General features: G+C 38.8%; 1 protein-coding gene across 3 annotated transcripts in view; it reads right to left on the bottom strand.

Annotated features, from left to right (window-relative positions):
* LOC131046360 (cytochrome P450 97B2, chloroplastic) overlaps positions 1 to 24,788 on the bottom strand; it is a 250,436-nt gene extending 225,648 nt beyond the window's left edge. For 2 of the 3 annotated variants that reach the window (XM_057980093.2, XM_057980094.2), the window contains exons 1-2: positions 24,482 to 24,788; positions 23,014 to 23,203 (exon numbers count right to left, since the gene is read on the bottom strand). In XM_057980093.2, the coding sequence (XP_057836076.1) occupies positions 23,014 to 23,203; positions 24,482 to 24,612 (321 nt within the window). In that variant the 5' untranslated portion in view covers positions 24,613 to 24,788. The remainder of the gene's footprint in view (positions 1 to 23,013; positions 23,204 to 24,481) is intronic. The other variant, XM_057980092.2, reaches the window with a different exon arrangement.
* Positions 24,789 to 25,875: the final 1,087 nt, after the last annotated feature.

Raw genomic sequence — 25,875 nt, 5'->3', positions numbered from 1 at the left:
CGCGGAGGCTTTGTTACAGCAAGGGCAAGATCGTATATCGCAACTCCAACAAACTGTGCAGGATGGAAGTGCCAAGATCCTCGCTCTGGAAAGCCAAGTGGTCATCGAGCAAGATAGATGCAGGGAGCTGCAAACATGAAGTAACGACAAAGAGTGAGGAGATCTCACGGTTGCTAAGTATTCCTCCCCCCGTGCAAGTTTCTCAGGACTTTTCTCCGATCCTGTTGGAATTGTATGTTTCCCATTGGGAAAGAATTAAGCAGTTCAGCCCCTCGTTGCGGCTCATGCTAAGATTCATCAAAGAAGCGCAATGCCTCTGCGCCGAGGCGGGAGCCCTCGTCAACAGTTCTATGGTTGTTGTTGGTCCCAAGATCCCCGTGGCTCAAGACCTAATTCAGATGATGTATGCGGCTCAAGATGAAGAGTTGAGAGCGAAGGGAATAGCAGACCGCCGGCAATTTATCAAGAAAACTAATACCTTCATCAACCACCATAGAGTGGTCATGCACATATCAGTAGGGCTTCGATGGAGATAGCTGCTTCGGGAATGGCTTTATATGTTAGTTCGACTAGCCATTAGCGGTCCATAGAATAGTGGGGCCTCGTGCGCTCCCATGGCGTTGGAGCCATTGCAGATCTCCGTCCCGGACATCAAGCAACGCATAGAGAGGTTTGTTTCGTTAGGCCTGCCTTCCCCATTCCCCGTGGATGGTTTTGTGCTGGAAGTTGAGCAAATTTTAGATCAGGTCGAGCATTTGCAACAGGATAGGACTTTCCTCTAGCGCCTGAACAATTCCATCTCTGCGGAAGAGGTCGAGCATCTCCTGCACCCCCTCGCCCAGCTCTACACGCTCTTGAAACTGGTCCATGAGGAACCAGTAGGCTTGTCGTTCAAAGAGATAATCTCTCTGGATCATTACTAGAGTCTGGAAGCACAAACATTGCCCTCCGAAGAAGAATGGACTCCATTACAGCGGGTCTTCGATCTGCTCCAACCTATTCTGACATGAAGTCTGGTCTCTGAACCAGCATTTTTGGGTTCTAGCATTCCGTAGGCAGAATGCCCCCTTTTAGTCACCAAGAAATGTTAACATTATTTCGGGGTTGTCCGTAGGTGGCATTTTAATCGGGTGGCACCCCTTTCTTTCCTGATGGCCTACTTTTTCTATTTGAGAATAGGGGAAACGCAGATTTTCCAAATGGCTCGAGTTTTGATGATCAGGCATCCTGTTGGACCCCACTCTACATCGTGCAAAGATAGGGACACATGGCGCCTCCGCACTGCCCATCCTATTTCTGTTTAGGCGCTCTTTTTTGGATGTCCTTAGAGTTGCCGCGTGTTGCCTATGGTGACCTGTCTCTCCAACTGTGGTTCGCGTCAAAAAAATTTATGTTCGGGCAAGTATGGAGATGACACGACAAGGTGGAAGTAACAACTTCGGAAGCGGTTTTGCTAGGTGTGTTCTTGCAAGATGCCACGATGGTTTATTTTTGGTCAGAAGTGATTGCAGGAGGTTGGCGGATGCTTTGAACTGTTAGCCGAGTCGGGGGCTCTATTTATGTTGTTTTCTTTCCTGTTTTAGGGGTTCATAACTTTTATGAGAAAGAACAATTAAGTATTCTAGATAGCAATTAAGCCTTTTAGCTGTTATTGTTTTCTGAGGAAAGGATAATCAAATTGTGCCTACGGCCTCTGTGATGTCTGTTTTCAGTATGCTTTGATAGTTTTTTGTGCATTCTTGTAATTCTGATGACTTTGGAGATATATGTCTAATACTCTGTCGATTAAACTATGTTTTGCACTTGTTATCTGGTGGATGCGTGATGTATGTTTCTTTATGTTAAAAGGAATCTTGGTTGTGTCTTGTTTATGGTTTTGTTCAGATATATAGATTGTTGAATGGGCTTTAAAACTGGATGTTTCTAGGTTTTATATGTTGTTTATGTTTTTCCGAAATGCTCTGGCGCATCGCCTAAATAGTCTAGATCGTTTTGCTTTAAGTTTCTTCTTCCCCTTTTCCCCCAATCACAAGGAAGAGTCGGCTTCTTAAATCTGGAAGTTATTCAGTGAATTCAGGGCAATAGGTTCCCCGTCACTGAATTTCCCATAAGGCTGTTCGCTTCAAGAGTAAAATTTAGAGTCAACGGTACCATTATTATGAAAGAAAAATTGTGAAGGTGGTGTAGAACCTAATGAGCAAAGGAAAGAATGGGTACAAGTTTACAACAATTGCCTGAAAGAGAAAGAAACGAAGCTGAAGTTGTTATAGATTCTTTAACAGACAAGATGTCATGACCCACTTTGAATCTGTCTCAGATTGAAGGATTAGTAAGTCGCAGAAAATTGAACCAATGTACATCCAATATACGGTGAACCGCTAACAAGCAATATGTTAAAGCATTCGCTGTAGGTGTAGGCATCAGTTGTGTTTATTTCATAAGAAGCAATTACGTTAGTCAACAGGTCCCTTAAATTACAAACAAATCACAAATGAACAGCTAGCAGGGAAAGGCATCGGGCTCCAATAAGAATGCACCGCTTCTAAGAGATGCAACTTTGGGGAATGAAGGTGACTCTCCCCCACTCCTTGATGATATATATGGCACATCATTTCTTGGAAAAAAGGATCGTCGAAGAAGTAGAATCATTAAGCATTCGATCTAATCAGAGATGCAGACTCAGAATATATATCTTAACCAGCAGCTTATATACTTATCTAATATTGTGGCATTAAGTATAATGCATAATGATTTGGCTGATTTTATATTTATCTTCCATTTGATAGGAATTACGAATGTATGCAGATATTCTATCACTTTTAATATCTGCATAATTAATAATGAAGTAGGAATGTGTGTATTGATGTTAACGAAGACTCCTTTACAGCTTATAGCCAATTAGCCACCCCATTATGGAGGGGAGAATGTACATACACGGAGCGCAAGTAGCATAAGTATCCATTCAAGTAGTAGTAACCCAGAGTGGGGCTGGGAGGCCAAATGGTGAGTGTCATTCCGTGCTCCTAGGCTTGATGGATAGGCTCAAGGCGCCTTGTATGATCTCCCGTGGTGCTTCATAATGTGGATAGGTTGTTGGGTAAAGCCTTAAGGGAATCCCACATGAATATTATGAGAAATATAATGTTGATTAGAATTCTATTTTAACATTGTTAGATTATATGCCTATTCATGTTTTATAATGATGACTAACCTGATTGAAGGCTCTAATTCAAGATATAAAGTTGAAAATTTACATTCCCAAACATAATCCATACCTCAATTAGGAAATTCTAGGGCAAATTGAGTAAAGTTCCAATAGGGGACATTACATAAGGAAACAAGAGGGAAGGAGTATGGTGCAGGAGCACCTAACCCAAACGTACACCAAGAGGTTAAAGATCATGCCATGAATCATTTCACTCATATTTGAGTTTATATGATCATTTTAATGTATTTTGAGTCATTATGAGGTCATATGTAAGGCTAAAAGAGCCAATTGTAATGAGTTGTCCAAGTTGTCCTAATAAGGTCTTGATTGGGTTTATGAGGTCAAATTTATATAAACGAGTCATGAAAGGGTAAAAAGGTTGTAAAAGGTCATTTGAAGTCCATTTTGATGTATTTGGAAATTTCATGTGAAGTCTTACAAGTTTGGAGTTCATATTCGTCAAAGTTGTCATTTGTGGCATTAAATGTTGTCAAGCAAAAAAAACTCATGTTTTGCAAAGTTGTAAAAGGGTTGTTGATTGGTCTAAAGGTGGTTGAGTCAGTTGTAACTGTCATATGGATGTGTGGAGGTTATAAAATCCACCATTTGGTCGAATCCAATGGGGGTGTGTATGATTGGAGAAAGGAAATGAATATCATTTGAAGTTTTTACACATTCCACATTGTTTTTTTGGTATTGCAGTCTGATCATTCACGTTTTTATTTATGAAAAAAAAAATTCTCCATTGGAAATATGTTGGATATGATAATGGCATGAGTTAACTTTGTTTTCCCTTTGGTTTCATTTAATTTCAATCACTTTGTAGAAAGTTATGCACGTTTTGGTGAAAACTATCAAAACCCTCAATGAGGGTTACCAGTTTTACAAAAAATGATATAAGTTTGGATTGAACCGTTGGATCTTTCTATAAATTTTATGGAAGATCTGTATTGAGGTTATCTAAAGGTCGATTGGATAAATGTTTCTATTTTCAAAAGATGTTAATGACTGTTCGTCTGCATTTTATTGTGAAAATCAGACAAATTAAGATTTGGGACAGTGATAGGTTGGTTTGTTCACTTTGTTGTAAGGGGACCTCTCTATGTTTATGGATATTTGAAGGCAATATTAGTTGTTTTTTATGCAGATAAACCCCTCTTGATGTGCTTTGGAACTTATTGGAAGAGATCAACAAAAGACCTTTATGTTGACTATCACAATTAGGACAGTATTTCAGTCATAAAAAATGGAAGATTGTTTGTCTTATTTTGCATTTTGGACTCACAAGAACTTAAAGGATTGGTGATAGTTCTATATGGATGGTTTGTTTCATGATGCTCTACATCAGAGTATAAGGAGTACTTGATCTAATGGAGGAATAAGGCAGCAAAAGAAGCAACCTGGATGCATGCAATGAATGTTGCCAAATGTGGAATTTCAGTTCTTGAATGTCTCAAATGTTCATAAGCTACAAGACTCATGGAACATTTTCATCAGACTAGAATGTCTAGTGTAGGATCATTCCAAGGATCATGCATCTTGCACCCCTAAAAGATCTTCTAACTGATGCAGAAGCATCCCTGGTTCATAGCAATCTTGCATCAAGCAAAAAATATTTCCTTTCTGTTTGCAGTTTCAGCATTTCTTTCTGTGTGTCCCGGATTTGGCTCACCGGAACCTGTGGAGTTGGATTTTGCTTGAAGACTTGATCATCTTCTTATTCCCAAACCGTGGAGCATTTAGAGAATTTTCCGGCAAATTATCACTGCCGGTGGCCGAGACAGTTTTTTGTTACCGGTTGCCTGGACCTATTTGCATTAGTGATCTACCGGATCCCCTTCCGTAGCTTGCGGAGCCTTGAGCGTTGATTCCAATGTTCCTTAGCATGTGGCCAACCTTTCCCAGTGATCTACACTTCATCCTTTGGATTTTCCGGAGGAATTTCTTTGGTGGAGGCCGACCTTGTTGGTTTTACACGTTAGGTCTTGTTCTTTGGGTTTTGATCTCTTTTTGGGCCGACCGGATCCCCTTGGATCATATAAATCATTGTAATAGAGCATTAGAATGTAATCAAGAAGTAAGATTGAGCATAAAAGATAGATCTTAAGATTTGAGGTCCCGATTGTGACTTGTTCTGTATTTTGCGCATGTTTTAGAAGGCCTATGAGCCGGTTTCTATAACCCGGTTGTTACCAGTTGGTTGTAATCAGTTTTCATGATATAATTCAATCCGTTCTGCATTGCCTCCATCATGTCCCTGTGTTTCCATTGTGTTTACTCTTGCTGACCGGTCTAGACTGATCTCTTTGAGGTCCCTCCTAGCCGGTGACTGCTTCACTAACAGTTTGGTTTTCTATTTGATTTTTCTTCTGTTACAGGTCCTATTGGTGTGTTTCTTTAATTTTGTGTTGTGCATGGTCACACTATTGGATATAGTTGGTTGCTTCTAGAGGGACCGAAGCACCTACACGACATCCTTCCTATAGCTATTTCTACTTGTGACTGGGTGTTATACTTTTCTTTCCTTCCAGCACCTACTTGTGGTGTCATCATCCTCAATGCTGGAGCAATTCAATGTTGCTTGAATAGGCTGTTGAAATTCCTACCAAATTCTCTTCTGCACCTAGTCTTGGTCTATGTGATAATGTAATGTCCCCCTTTTCCAAGTGATCATCCAGTAGAGTCATCTAAGCCTATTTTACTCTTGTAGGCTATTATGGGAGATTATAAGAGAATAAAATAAAATTAATTATTTTAAAGTTGTCCCAATAAACTAAATCTCAAAAATAACTTTATTTTAATTAATTCAAATAAAGTGACTTAAATAAATAAATAAAAATATTATAAAGTCACTTTATTAAACTGAATCTTCTAGAAGCTTCAAAGGAGGTCAAATCATTTTTTTCTAGAAAGTTCACCTAGGGCTTTAAAAGGAGGTGAAGGCAAGTCATTTGGATATCCTTGACTTGTTAGTTCATTCAGAGTAACTTGGAAAGCTTGTGTTTGCAGGTTCAGTGTGCCCTAAGACGAAAACCCCTTGGATCTTTGGTGGATTGGGTGAAAACCCAACTCCATCCTTCAGGTGGATTCACTTCAGAATTCACAATTGGGCTTCATTGATTGATATTTGTAAAGTCTTCTATGAAGCCAAATTTCAGAGGTATTAATTTAATTTTCAGAATTAAGGCTTTGATGAAATGAAATAACTATTATTGGGAGATAATATTTTGGATTTGGAAGTTGGAGGAATGATATTATATTTGATTCTTGATATCATACAAAGGTCGACATTGGCCGAAGGTAATTGATTGAAATATCGAGAACTAGCGTGGAATTAATTGAAGAGCTGGGCGATTACTATTTTGTTAGCCAATATCAATCATCTTGGATGGGGTGTGACATTTTGGTGCAGGAGCCCCTGACATGAAGACAACTTGGAGGACACCATGGAAGCATGACAAGGAGGTGTATGGGTCTAATAGACTCAACTTTGATGTCCTAAAGCCAATTATGACATTTCATTGTAATGATCCTAATGTAATGGTTAATTGTCCTGATGACCCTAATAGGACCATGGTACCAAATATGGAATTTCAGGGTTATAGGATTGGGAAGGGTCTTAAGAGTGTTTAGACCTCTTGAATAAAGCATTTTGATCCTTTAGGAGTCATTAGCTTTGGGTAGAAGTCAATATAGGGTGTTTAATAAGAGTTTTTAATTCAAATATTTGAATATAACGGCTAGTGTCATTTTGGTGGAAGATAACCAAATATGCTTGTTTAATCATTTGTAAAGACAAATAACTACATGGATCGGTTGGGGCAGTTGTTGAGGGCCTACTTAAAGCCCTGAGAGGCATTTGTACGAGAGAGGAGAGCACAAGAAAGTACAGATTGTACGGACTGCAACTCAATAGCAATAAAACTCATTTATTTTCCTGCAAATCTGTGGTTTATATGCTTTCTTTGCACTAAAGTAGTTTTGCTATTGGTTTTGTGATTAAGGGTAGTGTCTATGCATCCTTACATGTTTGTAATCTGATGAAGGTTCAATAAACCTGGAATCACACATTGTACTGTACATTCCTAAATCTGCAGTCTTTTATTTACTATTTTGTTGGTTTCCTTTGACTTAATGATCCAACCATAGATGTAAGACTCTATTTCCTATGGATTGGATCATCCCTAACTTGTATCATACGTTCCTGACCCTTTAATGACAGGAAGGAGTGAAAGTTTGGTGTACATCGGGAAAGATTAACTGAAAATGCATGGTTTTTGTGCCATAGTTATAGCCTATCAAAATCATTTTAATACCCATAGATGGCACACTCGCCGAAAACTCAGCGAGTGACAAAAACTCGCCGAGTTTTTGGACTTGGCGAGTAGTAATGACTTTTACTCGCCAGGAAAACTTGCCGAGTTTTTGCCAAAAACGCGTCGAGTTTTAAAGAAAAACTCACCTGCATTAGCATAACAGCAGAAAACGGCAAAAAATACATGCATTTTTTGTTTTTCGATATGGTTTTGGGCTGAGAAGGGGGAAACTCACTTGGAAGGGCCACGTTGAGAGCCCACTATGCCCTCAAGTAATCGCCGAGTTTTTTGGTCTGTCTGTCAGGATTCATATATGGAATATAACATTTAAGTATAAGTGATACTTTAAGTTATATTCCATATATACTGTCAGGATGTTTGAGAGTGGTTTCGGAACTCCAGGAGTTATAATGCAAAATCTAGTTTTTGGAGGATTCTTCAATTTTCCAAACTTAGTCAAATTTCAGGATCCTTCGGCGATGTCCCTTGACCCCAACTTGGGGGCACTGCCCCCAAACCCCCGTCGAAAAATATAGGGGGAAACTACGCTGATGGAAGTAGGGAAAATTTAACCTCCGAGTCTGATTAGGCTCCATATAACAACATAATTAGCATTGAAGAAATCCTGGTATTATACATTTTAGAGTTGAAAGTTTGAAACTATGAGTACGAATGATGAAATTTCAAATATGATGAAAGTTTGAAACTAGTTTTAGCTAGAGCTGGGAAGAGGAAGTTGTATTTACTTTTGGTTTTACAAAAACTATTTACTATTTTGCTTCCAGCCATCAGCATTTCTCATGAGGATGCGATTTTGTACACACTTTGCATTTAAATATATCTAGAATCAGCTTGTTTCTTTTGTGTTATCATTTATTGACTCATTGGATGCATCTTCTCATTAAATTTTGCAAAAAAAATGCATTTTTTATTAAAATTAAGCGTGTTTTTACGTTGCCGAGTTTTTCGCCGAGTTTTTTCGAGTTTTTCCCGAGTTTTCGCCGAGTTTTTTTCTCAAGGGCTTGGCGAGTCGAGTCGAGTCGTGAGTAGTTCAACTATGGTTATAGCAGTAACAGATCGGCCTTAAGGAGGGGCTATTTTCATGTTTGAAACAGTAAGAGTATGTTGGGGACATGGTGAATCAACCTTCGTTTGATTTTGGAAGTGTGTTCGGATGAGTTTTTGAGCAAGCCCTAGGTTTAAGGGTGAATTAGTTAGGGTTTTGGGGTTAGGGCATTGTTGTGACCATTTCACACATCGCCCCATTTGAAATGGGGACCCCCTCTTTTTGCTCGCCTTTCGCTTCGTTTTTTAGGGTTTTGTTAGTCAGTCAATTGTCTGGATTTAGGGTCAAGCCTTAGGGTTTTAATTGCCGTCTTTTCAGGCCAGAATCCAGTCAATTTTGAGAGCTTTTTGAGCCTCCTTTCGTAGGATGCAATTTTGAATGTAATGAATTCGCCAAAATGGTCCATTTTCAATTGGAAATTTTGAGTGCAGAGCTTAAATTTGTCTAAGTGTTGAAGGTGAAATGTGAATTTTGTCCAATTGACTAATTTTGACCAAATTTTGACCTTTTTGATTTTGATCCTAGGCATTTGAAATGATTTGTTTTTGCCTTGTGAAGTGATTAAATTTGTGAAACCTTGATATTTTGGCCTATGGGAGCAAAATCGCTCCTGTCCCTCAGTGAAGGACCGGAGCTACAAATCAAATATTGCTTCGTCCTTGCAGGATTTTGACGACTTGACGATTTGAAGAGATCCAAGGAGATGTGTTCTACCAAATGAATATAACTTGAAATGCCGTCGTGAAGGAGAATGACCCAAGATGCCAAAATCACTCCTGTCCCTCAGTCAGGGACTAGGGCGAAATACATTATAGCTCCCGTCCCTCTCCCAGGGACCAGAGCGAAATTCTTCATAAGGCAAAATTCGGGCAAAAATCAAGCAAGTTATAAGTTTGAAGGCAAGAAAGGAGGTGAGTTGAACCCGTTGAAGATAAATTGAAGATTATGAAACGTCAACAAGGGACTTAAATGCCTAAGTTCGCTCCTGTCCCCCAGGCAGGGACCAGAGCGATTTTTGTCATAGATGATTTTCTTGCCAAGTTTGAAGGAATCCCAAGGCATGGATGGAAGAAAGGAGGTATGATGAATCCGTTGAAGATAATTTTCGAAGATGATAAAATGAAATGAAGCCTACAGGACCAATATCGCTCCTGTCCCTCTCCAAGGGACCAGGGCGATATGATGATTATATTGCCGTTCCTCCAAATTCAAGACACTCCAAGGCAAAGAACAAGGTGGCAAAGGCATTTCGAAGCGTCTTAGTCAAGCATAAAGTCACAATGATCGTCCAAATTGAAGGATTTGCACTGAAATACTCCAGTTCGCTCCTGTCCTTCAGGAAGGGACCAGAGCGAAATTTGCATAAAGGCATAAATTTTGAAAATTTATCAAGCATCAAGTGACTAAGAAGGATCAAGGGACTTTATTTTACACGATAAAAGTAATTGCAAGTTGGTCGAAACAAGGACAAGCTCAAAATGTTGAAGTTCGCTCCTGTCCCTCAGGAAGGGACCAGAGCGATATTGATTATATTGGCCAATTCATGCAAAAATCACGTTAAGTCAATGTTTTGCAAGGTCATACAAGGTCTAAGGTGTCTTTTGAAGATGATATACAAGGGTTTTGAACGTCAAAATGTTAGCAATTGAGCCAAGGAAGCTATATCGCTCCTGTCCTTTGGACAAGGACCAAAGCGATTTTCATTAAAACACTCATGCTCCTTCAAAATCAAGACAACGCAAGGATAGGCGAGGTAAAGAACACCATTTGGAAAGCAATGAACGAAGAACAAAGATCAAAAGTTTGCCAATTTGAGCCAGGACATAAGGATCGCTCCCGTCCCTCTCCAAGGGACTAGGGCGATATTTGCTAAGTTACTAGTTATCCTTCGAAGATCACGTTAAAGCAAAGTTGCAAAGGGTTTGAGACGTCTTTTGAAAGGTGATGAACGTGGAGTTAAAATCAAGAACGAAGTATTTTAAGCTAGAAGACAAGGATCGCTCCTGTCCCTCTCCAAGGGACAAGGGCGATGATCCTTCCAACGTCTAAATGCCTCATAAAAGTCAAGTGATACAAGCGTGGAGTAAAGAAACAAGGTTATTATTCGCCTCGTGATGGAAATTTGAGATCAAAGATGCAAGATCAAGGAAAAAACATAAGGATCGCTCCTGTCCCTCTCCAAGGGACCAGGGCGATATTACATCCAAAGGCGCTCATTCACACATGCAAGTCAATCTAGCTCGAAGGACCCAACAAAAATAGCAAATTCAACGTGGAGATGGAGACCTTGGACGTAAAAAATTGCAAGAATCAAGACAAAGTGATGGATTGCTCCTGTCCCTCAGTTAGGGACTAGGGCGATGAGGTATGTATTTCCCATCTTCAAAATTTTGGCGCTAAATAAACATTTTTTTTAATTTATTTAAATGCTAAAATTCGATAAAGTTTGAAAATCCAACTAAAATGGCATTTAAATATTGCGCTTGGTATTAATTAATTATTTTGCCTTGTAAAAATCGAAATTTATTAATAAAAAATGAAGGCATTTAATAATTAATTATTAATTTAATAAAAAAAATTAAAGGGAGCGCTTGGTATTTTATTGTTTTATGAAGGTCGGCCCTTGTTATTTATTTAAAAAATCGTTTTAATTACCTAATATTATGAAAGTCGGCCTATATGGAGGTGAAAGGTGTGAGCGCTATAAAGGAGGGGTGCAAATTATCATTTTCACATCATCATTTATCATCTCTTGCATGCGATCTTGAAGGAGAAAGTGCGAATTGTGTTTGAGGGGTGCGAACTTGGTTTTCACTTGAGCGAATTGATAAAGGATCGATCATTTAAAGGAGATCACGTCAAGGACATACCAAAGGTGGCGAATTTGCCAAGGCATTAGAGAGTACGTCAAAGACTTGAAGGGCGGCGAAGTTGATAAGAGGAATGTTGTTTGAAGATCACATCAAAGCTATCTAACTTCAATTTTGCCTAGGCGATTTTATTCATTTGCATTCTAGAGTTAGCTCTCTCGTGAGGTATGGCGATTTGGTTTCATTGTTTTAAGTTTTAGATCGTCATAGCTTAAATTTTGAATTTTGAATTTTGAATTCCTAGCTCAATCGTTTTTAGGAAATGATAACTCAAAGACTTATCATGAAGTTTCCTAAAATATTCTCTAATCCATGTTATTTATTGCAAGATCTAGTTTCTCATTATGAAATGTTGTGTAGGTATGGCAACCCCAAAGGCGGGAGCATCCACCAGTCGTTCAGCTCTCATGAAAGAAGATCAGAGGACCGAAGAAGTGGAGACCAAGATCGTGTCGAAGTGGAGCAACATTGGAGATACAAACTTAGGCAACTTTAGCACGAAGAAGTTTCGAGAGGTCCCTTACATTGGCAAGCCATCACCTGTCGCCCGGAGAATAATCGAGAGTGGCATCATTAAGGCGGCCGGCTTTCCTCCAGCTGTTCAGTGCCATGAGTTGATGATCGAGTGTGCTCGTCACTATGATCCACAGTCCAGAACGATCGTGTCCAATGAGGAAAACACTTTGGCGTACCTTTCAGAGGAAGCTATAAGTGAAGCTTTCCATCTTCCAGAGCACAGGGACATGATATACAAGAGCATAGAAGGAGCCAGGTCAATGTACGAAGATGATCCAGATGCTTGTCTAAGCATTATCAATAAGAACTGGTTACTTAAAAGTCGTCCCCGTCTAAGCAAGATCCCGAACACACCACACAGGATTGATTTCCAGGAGGAGTACAGAGATTTGATTACAATGCTCAACCGAGTTACAAGAGCCCCTCACGCCTTCTACTTTGAGAAGTGGATGTTCTACTTCATCCAGGTGATTGTTCAAGGAAAAGGTACGATACATTGGGCTAGGATGATTAGCCATTGCTTGGACGTACAGTTGAGGAGACTCAAGGCTACTAAGTCCTTCCACATGAGTTCATACGTCATCTATGCCTTGATTAGGAGTGTTGAGTATGCAGGACTACCTCACAGAGGAGTGATTGGAAGAGGACCTGGCGAGGTCAGAGCTTGTGAGTCCTATGCCTACTTGCATCATCCACCAGGAAGCAACTACAAGCTAGTTAATGATACCTTCACGATGAACATCACAAGGATGTTGCAAGGTGGGATTCACAACAGATTATCTCAAGATGCACAGGAATTAGTCAAGAGGTACGGTGCTTGGTTTATTCAGTTTCCGAAGTTCACTTATATTAGAGTGCATGGATGTCCTTTACCTCCATACATGTTGTCGAGATATCCGACAGACAGAATTGTGTTACTTGAAGTAACAAGGCAGTTGGCAGCATATGCGAAGGCATTCAGACACAGACATCAGAATGGAGTTCCAGTACCTATCATTTTGGGCAATTCAGTTGAGGTATGTCCTAATGCTTTAGCCATGGATGACGCAGAGAAGGAGTTAGCCTTGTATTCTTTTTCATCTTTTGCTTTGAGAGAAAGCTTTGATCCACATGGACATTTAGAGGAGACGGTCGGCAGAAAGTTTAAGCATGAGTGCCAAATTGAAGATTTTATGATGAATCTCTTAGATGATCTTGAAGTGAAACGGAAAATGCATTCTAGATTGCCTTTGGATTTCATCAGGAAATGCAGGATTTATAGAGTGGCCGACCAAGCTCAGGACAATGGCAGGCATATCCAGTCATCCTATGATCGAGAAAGCAAATCAATAAGGTTAGATTGGAATGAGCCCGAGGTCGTGGATTTAGATGCTTTAATGGCTCCAGTCTTGTCTTATACTCGCAAATGGGTTGACGTACGGCATCAGAAGTTGAGAGAACAAGGTATAGCTATCACTTTCACTTTGGAAGAGAAACCAGCCGAAGGTGGAGCTAGTGTGAGTGAAGGCAATCCTAATCCTAGAAATTCAGGTGAAGGTAACCTTCGATGTGCCAGTGAGGGCAATCTCCATCCAAGAGGTTCGAAGAGGAAAGAGAGACCTGGAAAGAGAGAATCTTCCAAGAAGAAACAAGAGGCCAACCGAGATCGTTCATCCGGCACATCTTCTCAACAGGAGAAAAGGACACTTCAAGTGGAAGAATCCATGGAGTCGATGGTACAGAACGACAGGCAGGAAGAAGGACAGGCACAACAAGGGTCACCAGATGGATCTCTCCAAGATTATGATTTAGATGAAGATAAAGAAGACAATGAAATGACATCTCCTCCCAGACAAGAAGAAATAGTGCATAAAGAAATACAAGTTCAAGAGACAAGATCAGCTATCCCAGATTGGTTGAAGGAAAGATTAACCAAGGTGATCGTAGTGGAGGACGAGGACAATGCAATTGATTTAGAGAGCCTTGTTGGACGTTCACACGAAGTAACAGAAAAGAGGAAGGCTACCAAGATGTCCAAGATGATTCAAGATGAGACTGGATCCAGAAAACTGCAGATAGCTACACCGGCAGTAGACAAATATGAGGGAGAGATCTTAGCAGAGGAATATGATATACAGACATTTGAGCTAGGACCATCCACAGCAGAGCAGACATTGGATGATGCCACCGATTTATTTGAAGCATTGAAAGACAAGCTTAGAGAAGAAATGGAGAAGAATAGAAAGCTTGAGAGAGAGGTCGGTGCATGGAGGACATATTTCAGTCACATCAATGAACCTTTGGGACGTCAGGATCCAGCTAGATCACCAGTGCAGGCACTTCCACTTCAATCAATCAATGAGGCAGAAAGATTCAGGAATATGGTCCAGCGTACAAGTACTTGGATGGATAAATCTCATACAGTGGCCATAGAATTTGTAACAAGGATGATGAAGATTATTCATCAAGCTATCCAGGTTCTTGAGATAATCCACAATTTGATGTTAACAGTAGCCGCATTTGCCCATACCAAAGATGTTATCATTCCTGTCTTGAAAGTTATTAGACACACATCAAGGAAGGTCTTAGCACAAGAGAAGATCATGGATGGAGGACCTCACAGTTTGCTTCAGTGGTCAACCTTACTCCATATGAAGAGTGTTTTCTTTGAGGACATCAGTACTAGATGTAGCCAAGTTGAGGAGGTGATCAATCCGATCCAGGACAGGGTATTTGAGGTACTTTGTACCATTCTTGGCAGAAGGATCGAGGTCGAGACAGATGTGGATATGCAGGAATTAGAGGATAGAATCAAGGTCATCTTTTGCAAGGACGCTAATGTTACAGATGAGCAATATGATCAGATGTTTGCCACCATGCTCCTGATTGAAAGAACAAAGGAACTTGAATCTACTTGGGACACAGCTCTTCTAGATGCATTCGATCAGGTCATCCACTTGGAAGAGAGTACGAAGAATCTTCCCGAGATTCCAATTGCAGAAATCGAAGGAATCGTGACAAGATTCGTTGCATATGCCAAAAAAGAACATTGGAAAGAGAATAAGATTCTAGATGAAAGGTTGTTATAGATGACATGGCATCTTATTTGTCATTGGTTTATGTCTCCTAGGTTTTTGTGCCAAATTTAATATTTGGCTATGCATTTAATATTGTTCAGTAAAAAAGAGGCCATTTGTAACAAACCCTAATTAGGGTTTAGGTGTCATGATCTTGACCGTTGATCTGCTTTCAATCTGGACCTTTCATTGTACTTGAGGATGCTATTTATACCCTCATTTTTCATTTCATTTGTAATAGTCAGATATCAAAGAGTTTGTTGTATTAGAGAGATTAGAGCTAGAAGCAATTTTATTTTGTAGCAAGATTGAGTTTTGAGGAAAGGAATTCAAGCAATTGTTGTATATGATGACTTGGAAATCAATGAAATATTGAAGTTATGGTGTTTTGTTGCAACTTTCTTGGTTATCTTCATGGTTGTTTAATCTACTTGAATCATGCTCAATCAAAGTAGTGTGTTAGTTTGAAGGACATAGTGTGATACTTGATCTTTGGTAGGATTCGTAATCCAAACCACTAGCTTCTTGCTAATTGTAGGAACGCCTTGCGTGGTCGACTGGAGAATACCTTGAATTCCTTAATCTTCAATCATTATTGTATCTTAGATATGTACCTTCGTGGTAGTATCTTTGATCTTTGATGCATTGAAAAACATTTGTTACCTTAGAAGATCGCATCAATTTCAATTAAGTTGTTATCTCATGGCAAAATTGAAGTTGGTTGAATCTTGCCAAGTCTTGTCCATACGAAGTCATTCTTAGGGTTAGATTAGATTAGACCTCTTTCAAACCCTACTCTTTTGTTATTTTTGAATAGTTTCTTAGTTTAGCAAATCTTTAGCTTTCGGAATGCGTAAGACCCCTTGAAGGAAACAGCAAATCACATCATACCGCTGGAAGCTTGTCCACACGTAGAGACCCTACTAACCAGAACCTTGGAGTCTTCCTAACTGATCCTTTATGCGAATCTTCAGCAGTTAGAGGCTTTTTCTCAAGAGAGGATAAGATGCCTCTTGGTATTTTATTCTGTGTATGATGGTGTATAAAATACACGTCAACAGGCATATAGAAGCCTAACCTGACCACATAACCTAGAAAATCCTTGGTTTTGGATCATAACCAGAGACTGCACAGAAGGGTTCTTTCTGGAGATGTATTTGGGGAGGACTTCCTTTGCAAATGTGGCCTAATTAGCCTACCGGATACAGAGGACAGTGAGTTTTTGAGATTGTTGGTCCAAAGTAACAGTACCTGAGTTTTGGATATGTTATTGTTGGCTGAAAAGGGTATCCTGATATGTGATTTGTTTGTCTGGTGATTTGCAACTTGGGGAGATAATCGCCTAAAACAGTGTTTGCAGGGCTAGTAGGAGCCTAGGCCTAGTTTCAGGCTAATACTTGAGTTATCTTGACAAATGAAGACTTGATGTCTTGAGAACCTTAGGTACATATTGTTGGGGAGTGTTTAAATGGTGTAGAGGCAGAGGAGCCACTTGGCTTAGTGGTAGACAAGTTTTGAGCCTCTTGGAGGTATTAGGTGCATTTGAGACACCTTAGGAGTGTGGGGTTTGGGTCCTTATCACACATTCATCTGCAAGTTTGCAATTTAACCTCTTGCCTCTGCATCACATTTTATAAAAAGTAATGCTTTTAAAATATCAATTTCAGAACTTTGTTCAGCTTATGTGCTGGGCATGATGAATATGGATGGTGGGCAATAAGTTCTTTGACACCCTACTGAGTTTGGCTTGTGAGTTGACTTAGGCAATTCATTACTCTTCCATAGTCGTAGCATATCCAAGGAATAGGAGGTGTTAGTACCTGGACATGAGTTGTGAACTTGATCGATTAGACCTTCAGACAAATCAGAACTCTCTATTGGTCAATTTGCTCCCTTACATAGACATCAGGTTGCAGAGGCGTTAACATTCATGACGGGCAGATTTAAGGCATTTCCCTGGGTACTAAAGTGGATGCCATAGCTGGGCATAACTGTTGAGCAGGCCATGGAACTTAATACAGTCAAACAGAAGTCTTGTGAAGTCTAAACAGAGGCGTTAGGATTCCTTGACAATTTGTGGATAACCTTGGATGCAGGTTTATCTTTCTGATGTCATGAGAAGCCACGGTTAAGTGGACAGTCTGCTGTTGTAGCGAAGGCTAAATCTTCAGGCCATTCATTAGCAGCATTAGAAGTCAATGTTCACTGAGATTTGACAAGACAGAACTATGTAATAACAAAAGATTGTTGTAACCTGCAAGCAGAGGTCAGAGATAAATCCTTTATTCTGTAATTTCTGTGACGATCTATCATTGAGAATAATATCTTTGATTAATCTGAATATTATTGGCAAGTTTTCTGCATATCTGTAGTTCCATTTGAAAATAATGCCGTGATTTTATATGTGCTATGCATTATCCATTTGGCTGAAACTATTACAAATCTGAAACACAAACATTGCAATTCAAACTTCAGTAGTATGCAAACTATTTGACAAAATGTACAGCAGGAAGAATTACAAAATTTGGTAAGAATTTTAGAGGGGATTATACAGATAGTTGTCACCTTAATGCTAGACATGGGCAGTATAAAGACAATGGTTTTACATCTGCAGTTACATTAAAATATCTGAGCTAAGGTATGACTCAGAGTTTTGGAGGACCCCAATCAACAAAAGGCTATCCACCACCTTTGTAAATTTTCTCTGTTTAATCAAAGAATATTCAACAGTAACCAACCTATGACAAACAAGCCCCTTTGGGAACCAATAAATCCTTGAGACACAATCTATGTGGACTAAATCTTTGAGATGCAATCTATCTTGTATTTTCCACGGGGACTGTCTATAACAATCTACACATAAAGTCAAAAATCTGGAAACCAATGCACCCAAATATACTAAAAATAACACATTTATAAGATAAATTGCAAGACCAAAACACCAGCCATCCTTCGCTCTGCTTTGGTGGTGTTGCCTAATAACCTTCATTCTTCTTTTCCTTCAATCTTATTTTCTTTTACTGTCATGTAATTAGTGACAACTTTAACTTGAATACATCCTCCTTTGCACACGGTAGATCTACCAAGAACTCAAGTTAGTAGTGTGTATCCCTGTCAGGGATATTCTTTATGGATGGGTTTTAAGCTCAAACATCTTAACAAGTGTGGATTAGCATTTGAGCTCCAAGCCTCACCATTTAAAAATCGATTCGGTAAATGCACAACTACTCTTAATCTTTTGGGTGAGTTGCCAAGAAGGTCTTGTTCCTGTTACATTTGAGGTCTTTTTTAATGGAAACAACTGGATTACAATGATATCAGCATCTCTTCCATTACATTAAATGGATTACAACATGATTTGTAAGCATAAATCTAAACCAGAAGCCATCTGTTGATTAAGCTGCCATGAACAAAGAGGAGTAGTGCTTCAAAATCACCCAAGGATCGAACCTACCTATTGATGTGTCTTTTGTACACGACCAAACACAGAATAAAATACCTAAAGGTACCTTATCCTCTCTTGAGCAAAGTTTCCCGACTGCTGAAGATCTCGCCGAAGGATCAGTCGAGGCAACTCCAAGGTTCTTGTATGTAGGTTCTCTACTCGTGGATAAGCTCTCTGTGGTATGATGTGATTTTGCTAGAATCACAAGGGGACTTGCACCCGATGACCTGAACGTCTGATTTGCTGGAATCACAAGTCTTATTTACTAACTGGAAGACAAACAAATGGCAAAAGATGTTGGGTTCAGGAAGTCTACTCTACTACCTAGAATGCGAGAAGATGGATGAACGACTAGGTGGAGTCCTACTGGGCTGAGTCTCACCATCAGGCTTGAACAATCCAACATCAACTCAGTGCGATCTTCTAAGAGATGCTTCCAATACGTTCAAATCGTACACTATCAGACACTGATCACCATTCAAGATAATGCATGAACAATAGACGTGTAACGACTTAAGATTAAGCTCATTTTATGCCAGTTGACCATGCAGGGCGCACTTACAATCAGTAAGAGGCTAGTGGTATGGACTAGATGGATTCCACACAGGTGCATTCAACAACTCCTTTCATTCAATTTAATTATCTATCATCTAAAATGAAGATTCAACAAGAGACCATGCATATTGCAACGAAACAACACACTTCACCATAACTTCAATGAAAATGGAGTTTGTTCAGAATCACTGGCAACAATTTCTTGCCTTGTCCTCCTAATTTACTCTAATTGCTATTCTATCAGTTGACTATTTACTATTAGCTAACTATTCATCTACTATCTACTATTGACTAACTATTTTCCTTTACAAATGAGGAGCCAGGGCTTATATAGCGCTCACAATACAATTCAATGACTCAGATCAATTTGAGATCAATGGCCAAGATTTTACAATGAAAACCCTAATTAGGGTTTGTTACAACCAACTCAATTCTGGCCAATGAAATAATTGCATTATTTGGACACATGTCTTCTTTGGAATATTTGACCAATGGATAACCGGGGTAGGCACATCGAAGTTTGTGCCATTTTGATGAGCTAGGTACATTGAATCTGGACACGTTGAGGCGGACCAATCTGACATGGAGGAGTGATGACTGGGACACCACCTTGCCTGACACTTGTAACTTGGTTGATGTTCAATTTGATGATGTTGAGAAGCTAGCTTTAATTAACTCTTCTGAGACCATCTACTTCTCCAATGGACCCTTGCTTTAACCTCCTTTGTCTTTGATGTGCAAGATGGATGGTGTATCTTTCCTTCAAATGCTGGACTAGAAGAGGTTGTCCTTGATGATGTTGGACTGGAGGAGGTCGTCCCTACTGATGTTGGACTGGAGGAGGTCGTCCCTGCTGATGTTGGGCTAGTCTTCTTTCATCTACAAGACAAACCATAAGATGATTAAGGACACATAATATATTTATTCTAACATAGCATTTTATACCTTAAATCATCAACAAGAAGACATCAAAATGAAGTTTGCTCAAGATTCTTTCCAGGGACAGGCTTCATAAGAATTTCGCCCTGGACCCTTTGGAAGGGTCAGGAGCGAAATTTGCATTCCTGGCTCAAATTGTTCTCACTTTGCAACCGTACTTGCTTAGATACATGCCCAAGGACACCCTCATTCTCAACCAACACCAATCTTGATGCAAATTTGGGGCAAAAGAGAGGTTTTTAAGAATTTTGCTCTCGACCCTTTGGAAGGGTCAGGAGCGAAATTCACATTTTAGGACAAAATCTATAATGTTTCCTCTCCAAAATACCTTCCAAGGCAAGCACACACTAGTTTTCCTTCCTCTAGAGCCCAGGGATTCACGCCTTGACCTCTATCATGAGCAATTTGAGTGAAATTGGGAATTTCGCTCTGGACCCTTTGGAAGGGTTAGGAGCGAAATTCACTATTTGGCTCAAAATCCTTCATTTTTCAATGCTTTCAAACATTTGCAATGGCAAAAGATGTCCATCCTTCCTTTCAAGATGCTTTGCAAATCAAAATTTGGTCAAACTAGGGAGGGAATGAACCTTAGGAGGATTTTCGCTCTGGACCCTTTGGAAGGGTCAGAAGCAAAAATCTTAGTTTAGGCTTGATCACTCACTTTTCAAACTTCAAACCACCTCAAGAGGCAAACTTAGATCATTTTCCATCAACGGAGAAAGGTTTCAAGCCAAAACAAGGGAGCAAATGAAGTATATAATGGATTTCGCTCTGGACCCTTTGGAAGGGTCAGGAGCGAAATTCTCTTTTAGGCTAAAATCTTGATCTTCAAAATCATCGAACTCCACCTCAAGGCAAAAACATACTAGTTTATCATCCAACGTGCCTTAGAAACCAACACTTAGTCAAAATTAGAAAGGAAATGAGAGCTACAAAGATTTTCACTCTGGACCCTTTGGAAGGGTCAAGAGCGAAAATCATGTTTTGGGTTTGATCCTTGACCTTTCCAACTCTCATCCTTTTTGGGAGGCAAACATAGATCCTTCCTCATGCATCTCCACCTTGGTCCTAACTTTGGCTAAAAGAAAAATGAGTGTTTTCAAGAATTTCGCTCTGGACCCTTTGGAAGGGTCGGGAGGGAAATTTACATTCTTGGCTAAAATCTTCACCTCATCCACCTTTACTCACCTCCTAAGGCTTAGAACAAGTCAAAATACTTCCATACATGCCTTAAAAACTAGGAATTTGGTCTTGGCAAGTGAGAAATTTAGGTGTATAAGGATTTTTGCTCTGGACCCTCTGGAAGGGTCAGGAGCGAAATTCCTAATCTTGGCCAAAATCCTTCACATTTTCACATCCCATCACCTCAAAACTAGAACGTTGGTCCAAACAAGGGAGAAAATGAGGTTTTCAAGAATTTCACTCTGGACCCTTTGGAAGGGTCAGGAGCGAAATTCCTACTTTGGGCTAATTTCCATCATTTTGTCACCTCAAATCTCCTCTCAAAGGCAAATGTGCATCAAAACCTTCCCATCACGCCCCAAAAGTCAACAAACTTGGTCATATCAAAGAGCAAAGTGGAGAAAAATGAATTTCGCTCTGGACCCTTTGGAAGGGTCAGGAGCAAAAATCATCCTTGGGCTCAAATCCTGACTTCATTTTCACATTTCCTCATTCAAACAAGCGTTTTTACCTTCATTCAAGCCTGGGAATGCGTTAGTTCTAGATTTTGGTCAAAGTAGAATGTCTTATGGAGAATTTCGCTTTGGACCCTCTGGAAGGGTCAGGAGCGAAATTCGCTTTGGACCCTTTGGAAGGGTCAGGAGCGAAATTTGACATTTTGGTCTCTCCGTCAGGACCATTTTATGGAATATAAGATTTAAGTATAAGAAAGAGGAAAGATATAAGGAAACTTTAAGTTATATTCCATATATACTGTCAGGATGTTTGAGAGTGGTTTTGGGCCTCCAGGAGTTATATTGCGAAATCTAGTTTTTGGAGGATTCTTCAGTTTTCCAAACAATCAAATTTCAGGATCAAGACATTCCAGACTTAGCCAAATTTCAGGACATTTGAAGATCCGAATGATATTCCAGACTTCATCAATCACCAACTCGACCTAACTCAGACCCTCAAGGATGATACTCACTCACCAAGCAAGACACAATTAGCAACAAGAGAAAAACCAGGCCCTAAGGAAGACTCTCAAAGAAACCCTAATTCTGGGGCCCTGCGGACTCACCCTGGCTCAAGCATAGCCTACTATCCAGTGATCCCCCTGACAGCGCTCATCATGCAAAGGCTAACAGACAAAACCCTAAAAGACCTAGAAAAACAAACCCCAGAAAGCAAAAAGGTAGGGGTCCCCATTTGCAATGGGGTGATGTGTGAATACGTCACAACACTACCCCAATCGTACCTCCATGGAAACATAACATCACCCTCACCATTTGATCTACAACCCTTTAGTATACTTGGGAGTCTTCAGTATTGTACTTTAGCTGAAAAATCAACCACCTCATCATACTGCCATTGGATTTATGTTTTGTTACCTCCTCTGTCACATCCAAGCAACTCCATTAAGTTATTAACACAGAGAGACCTTTTATTATTGGGTACACCCACAGATTTTGAAAGGGGCAATCATCCAATTAGACTTAAGTGCCCCATTTTACTGCTAATCCACGATGACAGTCCAACAAACCACTGCTACTATCATGTTACTCTAAAATTGCTGGCAGTTACAGTGTCATACCTCATTAGGTTGTGGCCGCTTTTTATTCAGTGCCCCTAATTCGAAGCAGTCAACTAAGTGGCATATCCTTGTGATAGTTTACACTCCACATTAATAATCTTGTCTCCTTCATAAAGATTTACTTTCTTTGGGTGGAGTTCAAATTTTCCTCTAGGGATTTAAGTCTAAACAAGATCATAATAAAGCTATTTTCAGTTGAAACACCGAAAGCTAAACTTATGTCTACGAGCTCCTTTTTTTTAAATCATAGTTTGAAAAGTATGCAAAGGAATATAAGTATAACTGACCTCAATAAACCAATCATATAAGGAAATGAAGAGAGGCTTCCCAAATAGATCAGACACTGCCCCCTCAGCAATTGGCATTGATCCAATTCGACTACCACTCAAAAAATTTGTCAGATAATTACTCGCATTGTCAAACAGCGTTCTCTTTGATTTCCTGCCCTCTGTCCTGCTTTCAGTACTCACATCGCACCTGCAAACAGAAATTGAATTAAATCTCAAAATTCACAAAAAAAAAACTAAAAAAATGAAAGCAGTTGCCATTTCCTTGTAAGCTGAAGACACCCTACAAACAAAGAATTTGTAAGGTGCTTAACTTAAACAAATTAAAAACTAAACATATATGCTTTTAAGTTTTAACCAATCCACCATCAAACGATATGAGTCACAATTACAGCAGATATTTACAGTCAAAACCTAGTTCGTGTTGAATCCATAAGGTGTAACATAAATGAAGTAGAAAAATGAAAAACATATAATTCCATTTAACCTGATAACTGTACAATCAGATTTGCTACAAGTACAAGATATATTACTTAATCCTAAAACCTTCCCGTGGCAACGCTAGTCAAGGTGGGGTACTCTGCTGTCCCATTTGAACTACCAGCTCCTTTGAGGTTCAGAGTATGTTATTTTCAATGGACCAGCTAGGAACTGAAGGTGCTGCCACTTAAGGTACTGATTGATTCCTTATGCGGCACGTTTCTCATGGCAAAATAACCTGCTACATATAGAACCTCTGAGCTATATAAATTTAATGGAGTGGAATAAGAAACAAGTTATCTCTTCACCTTCATGCAATACAATGATACCAGGCATCTATTACATAAATATGTGCAATCATAGCCTAACCTATGAAATTTCAAGTGAAGACAATCAGGCAAAGATTTATTTCAAAATTAGATACCATGTATACAATCCCATCAACAAGTGTGTTAACTAATCTCGTCTCTCATTAAATAATCATAAATCTTTGCAACAAATTTCCTTTTCGCCTTCTTTCTATATAGCAGAGGCACATTTCCCTTCATCCCAAAAAGCGAAAATAAGACCGTGTATAAAAATTACCAGAAATTTTAGTTTTCAGATGTCTGTCCTGGATGACCCCAATTGCTATCCATTGTAAATGAAGAATACTTATGCTAATAAGCAGAAGAATAAAGACATTTTCCTTTTAACATAACGCTGTACAAATCATATTGAGTAAACAAGGCAAATACCTGCAGATAAGACCAATACATAAGCAATCATATCCCGGCGTTAAGAGAAAGCACTCAAATAACACTCTGGTAAATATAATTCTCTATGGAAAAACCCATATAAAGAATCTTCCAAACAACTAAGCATACATTAATAGCTTCCACATACCCATATTGGCCTAAGAAAAAACCATCTTATCTCATTTCACACCAAAATCCTAATAAATCTATAATGGCATGCATCTGCTATTTTTAAGAAAACTTGTAAGTACCTTGGGGGAAAAAATCTTCTGCGTAATCTTGGAATTTGAATAGTACTGGCACTGTGGGCAAGAGAGATATTTGGGTAGCCAATAGCTGAACTATTGAGTGAATTAATTGCAGGATTATTGAGCATCGCCATGGCTACTTGTGACAAATTAAATGGAAATTTGATCCTCTGGTATTCAGTATGCCGGTTTACTGTGAGCCTTTCCTTCTTGACATTATTGGTAGATTTTTCATGGATTATGTGCACGCACAACAATGTAGATGAAGATAATGGGGTATCCACTAGTTGTCTACTATATTTTACTTCAATTCATTTAATTTCTTAACGTTCAACGGTCACGCTGAAAGAAAAGCAAAATAAAAGTTGTAAAATTCACGATTGCATGGATTTTTTAATGAATTTAATTTAATAAATGGAGAATATTGTTAGGGAAATAAATTTAATAAGTATTTGAATTATAACTAATTATTAATTATTATTTTGGGTTTTTTCCATGGTTTGTTGGTTAAGTGGTGGTGGTGTTGTTGTCATCACTAAGGTTCATCAATTGTAATTGCTGTCTCATTTATGTTAAGATTTTTTCACGTGATACTAAAGAATGTTGTTTACTATTATATATATATATTTTTTATATTAATTAATATATGCATATTTCCGTTCAAAGGGTTGAGCTTAACTGGTTAAAACACTGGGTTCTTACTGTGGAGACCCAAGATCAAAATATATATATATATGCATATTTTCAATAAATACAAATTTCAAAGAATTATAAGAAATTAATGTGGAAAGAGAATCTCCATTAGCAAATATTCTACATATTTTTATGACATTTGTAATGAATGTAAGAAGAGCATATTTGAGTAGCTAAATATAATTAGATGTAAAAGGAGATTGTGGTGGCCCTAGTGTGGAGGAAAATATTGAAATATTTTATTTTTTAAATATTTTTGGCCATATTAAGACATTAGGATTTGTGTCCCAAATTTTATATAACTGAAGCAATTTTTTTAGTTGATATATTTTGCAAATTTATCATTTTTTTTCACTGTTTTGAACATTTTTTTCAAATAAGGATATAAGGATGAAACATACTTCTTGGATTCTCTTGAAATGAAAACTTTTTGATTTCTTAAGGGCAATCTCATACAAAGGTTGCATTTGGATTTTAAAGTTATTGGATTTTAACATTGTTAAGTAGTTTGTATTTGTAAAATCTATGAAGGGAGCTTCAACATACAAATTTTATTCCAATATCATATCCAAGTCTATGTTGCAATTTTCTAATTTATTCAAGCTTTTTATTATGTATTTTATGAATATAAAATTAATACTAGTATTTTGTATGAATTTTTATCTCATATGTACAAATATTGATTAATTAAATAAGATTTAAAA

This window comes from Cryptomeria japonica, chromosome 8 (genome assembly GCF_030272615.1).
Source record: "Cryptomeria japonica chromosome 8, Sugi_1.0, whole genome shotgun sequence".
NCBI classification, from domain to species: Eukaryota; Viridiplantae; Streptophyta; class Pinopsida; order Cupressales; family Cupressaceae; genus Cryptomeria; species Cryptomeria japonica.
This window is presented reverse-complemented; position numbering and strand designations above follow the sequence as displayed.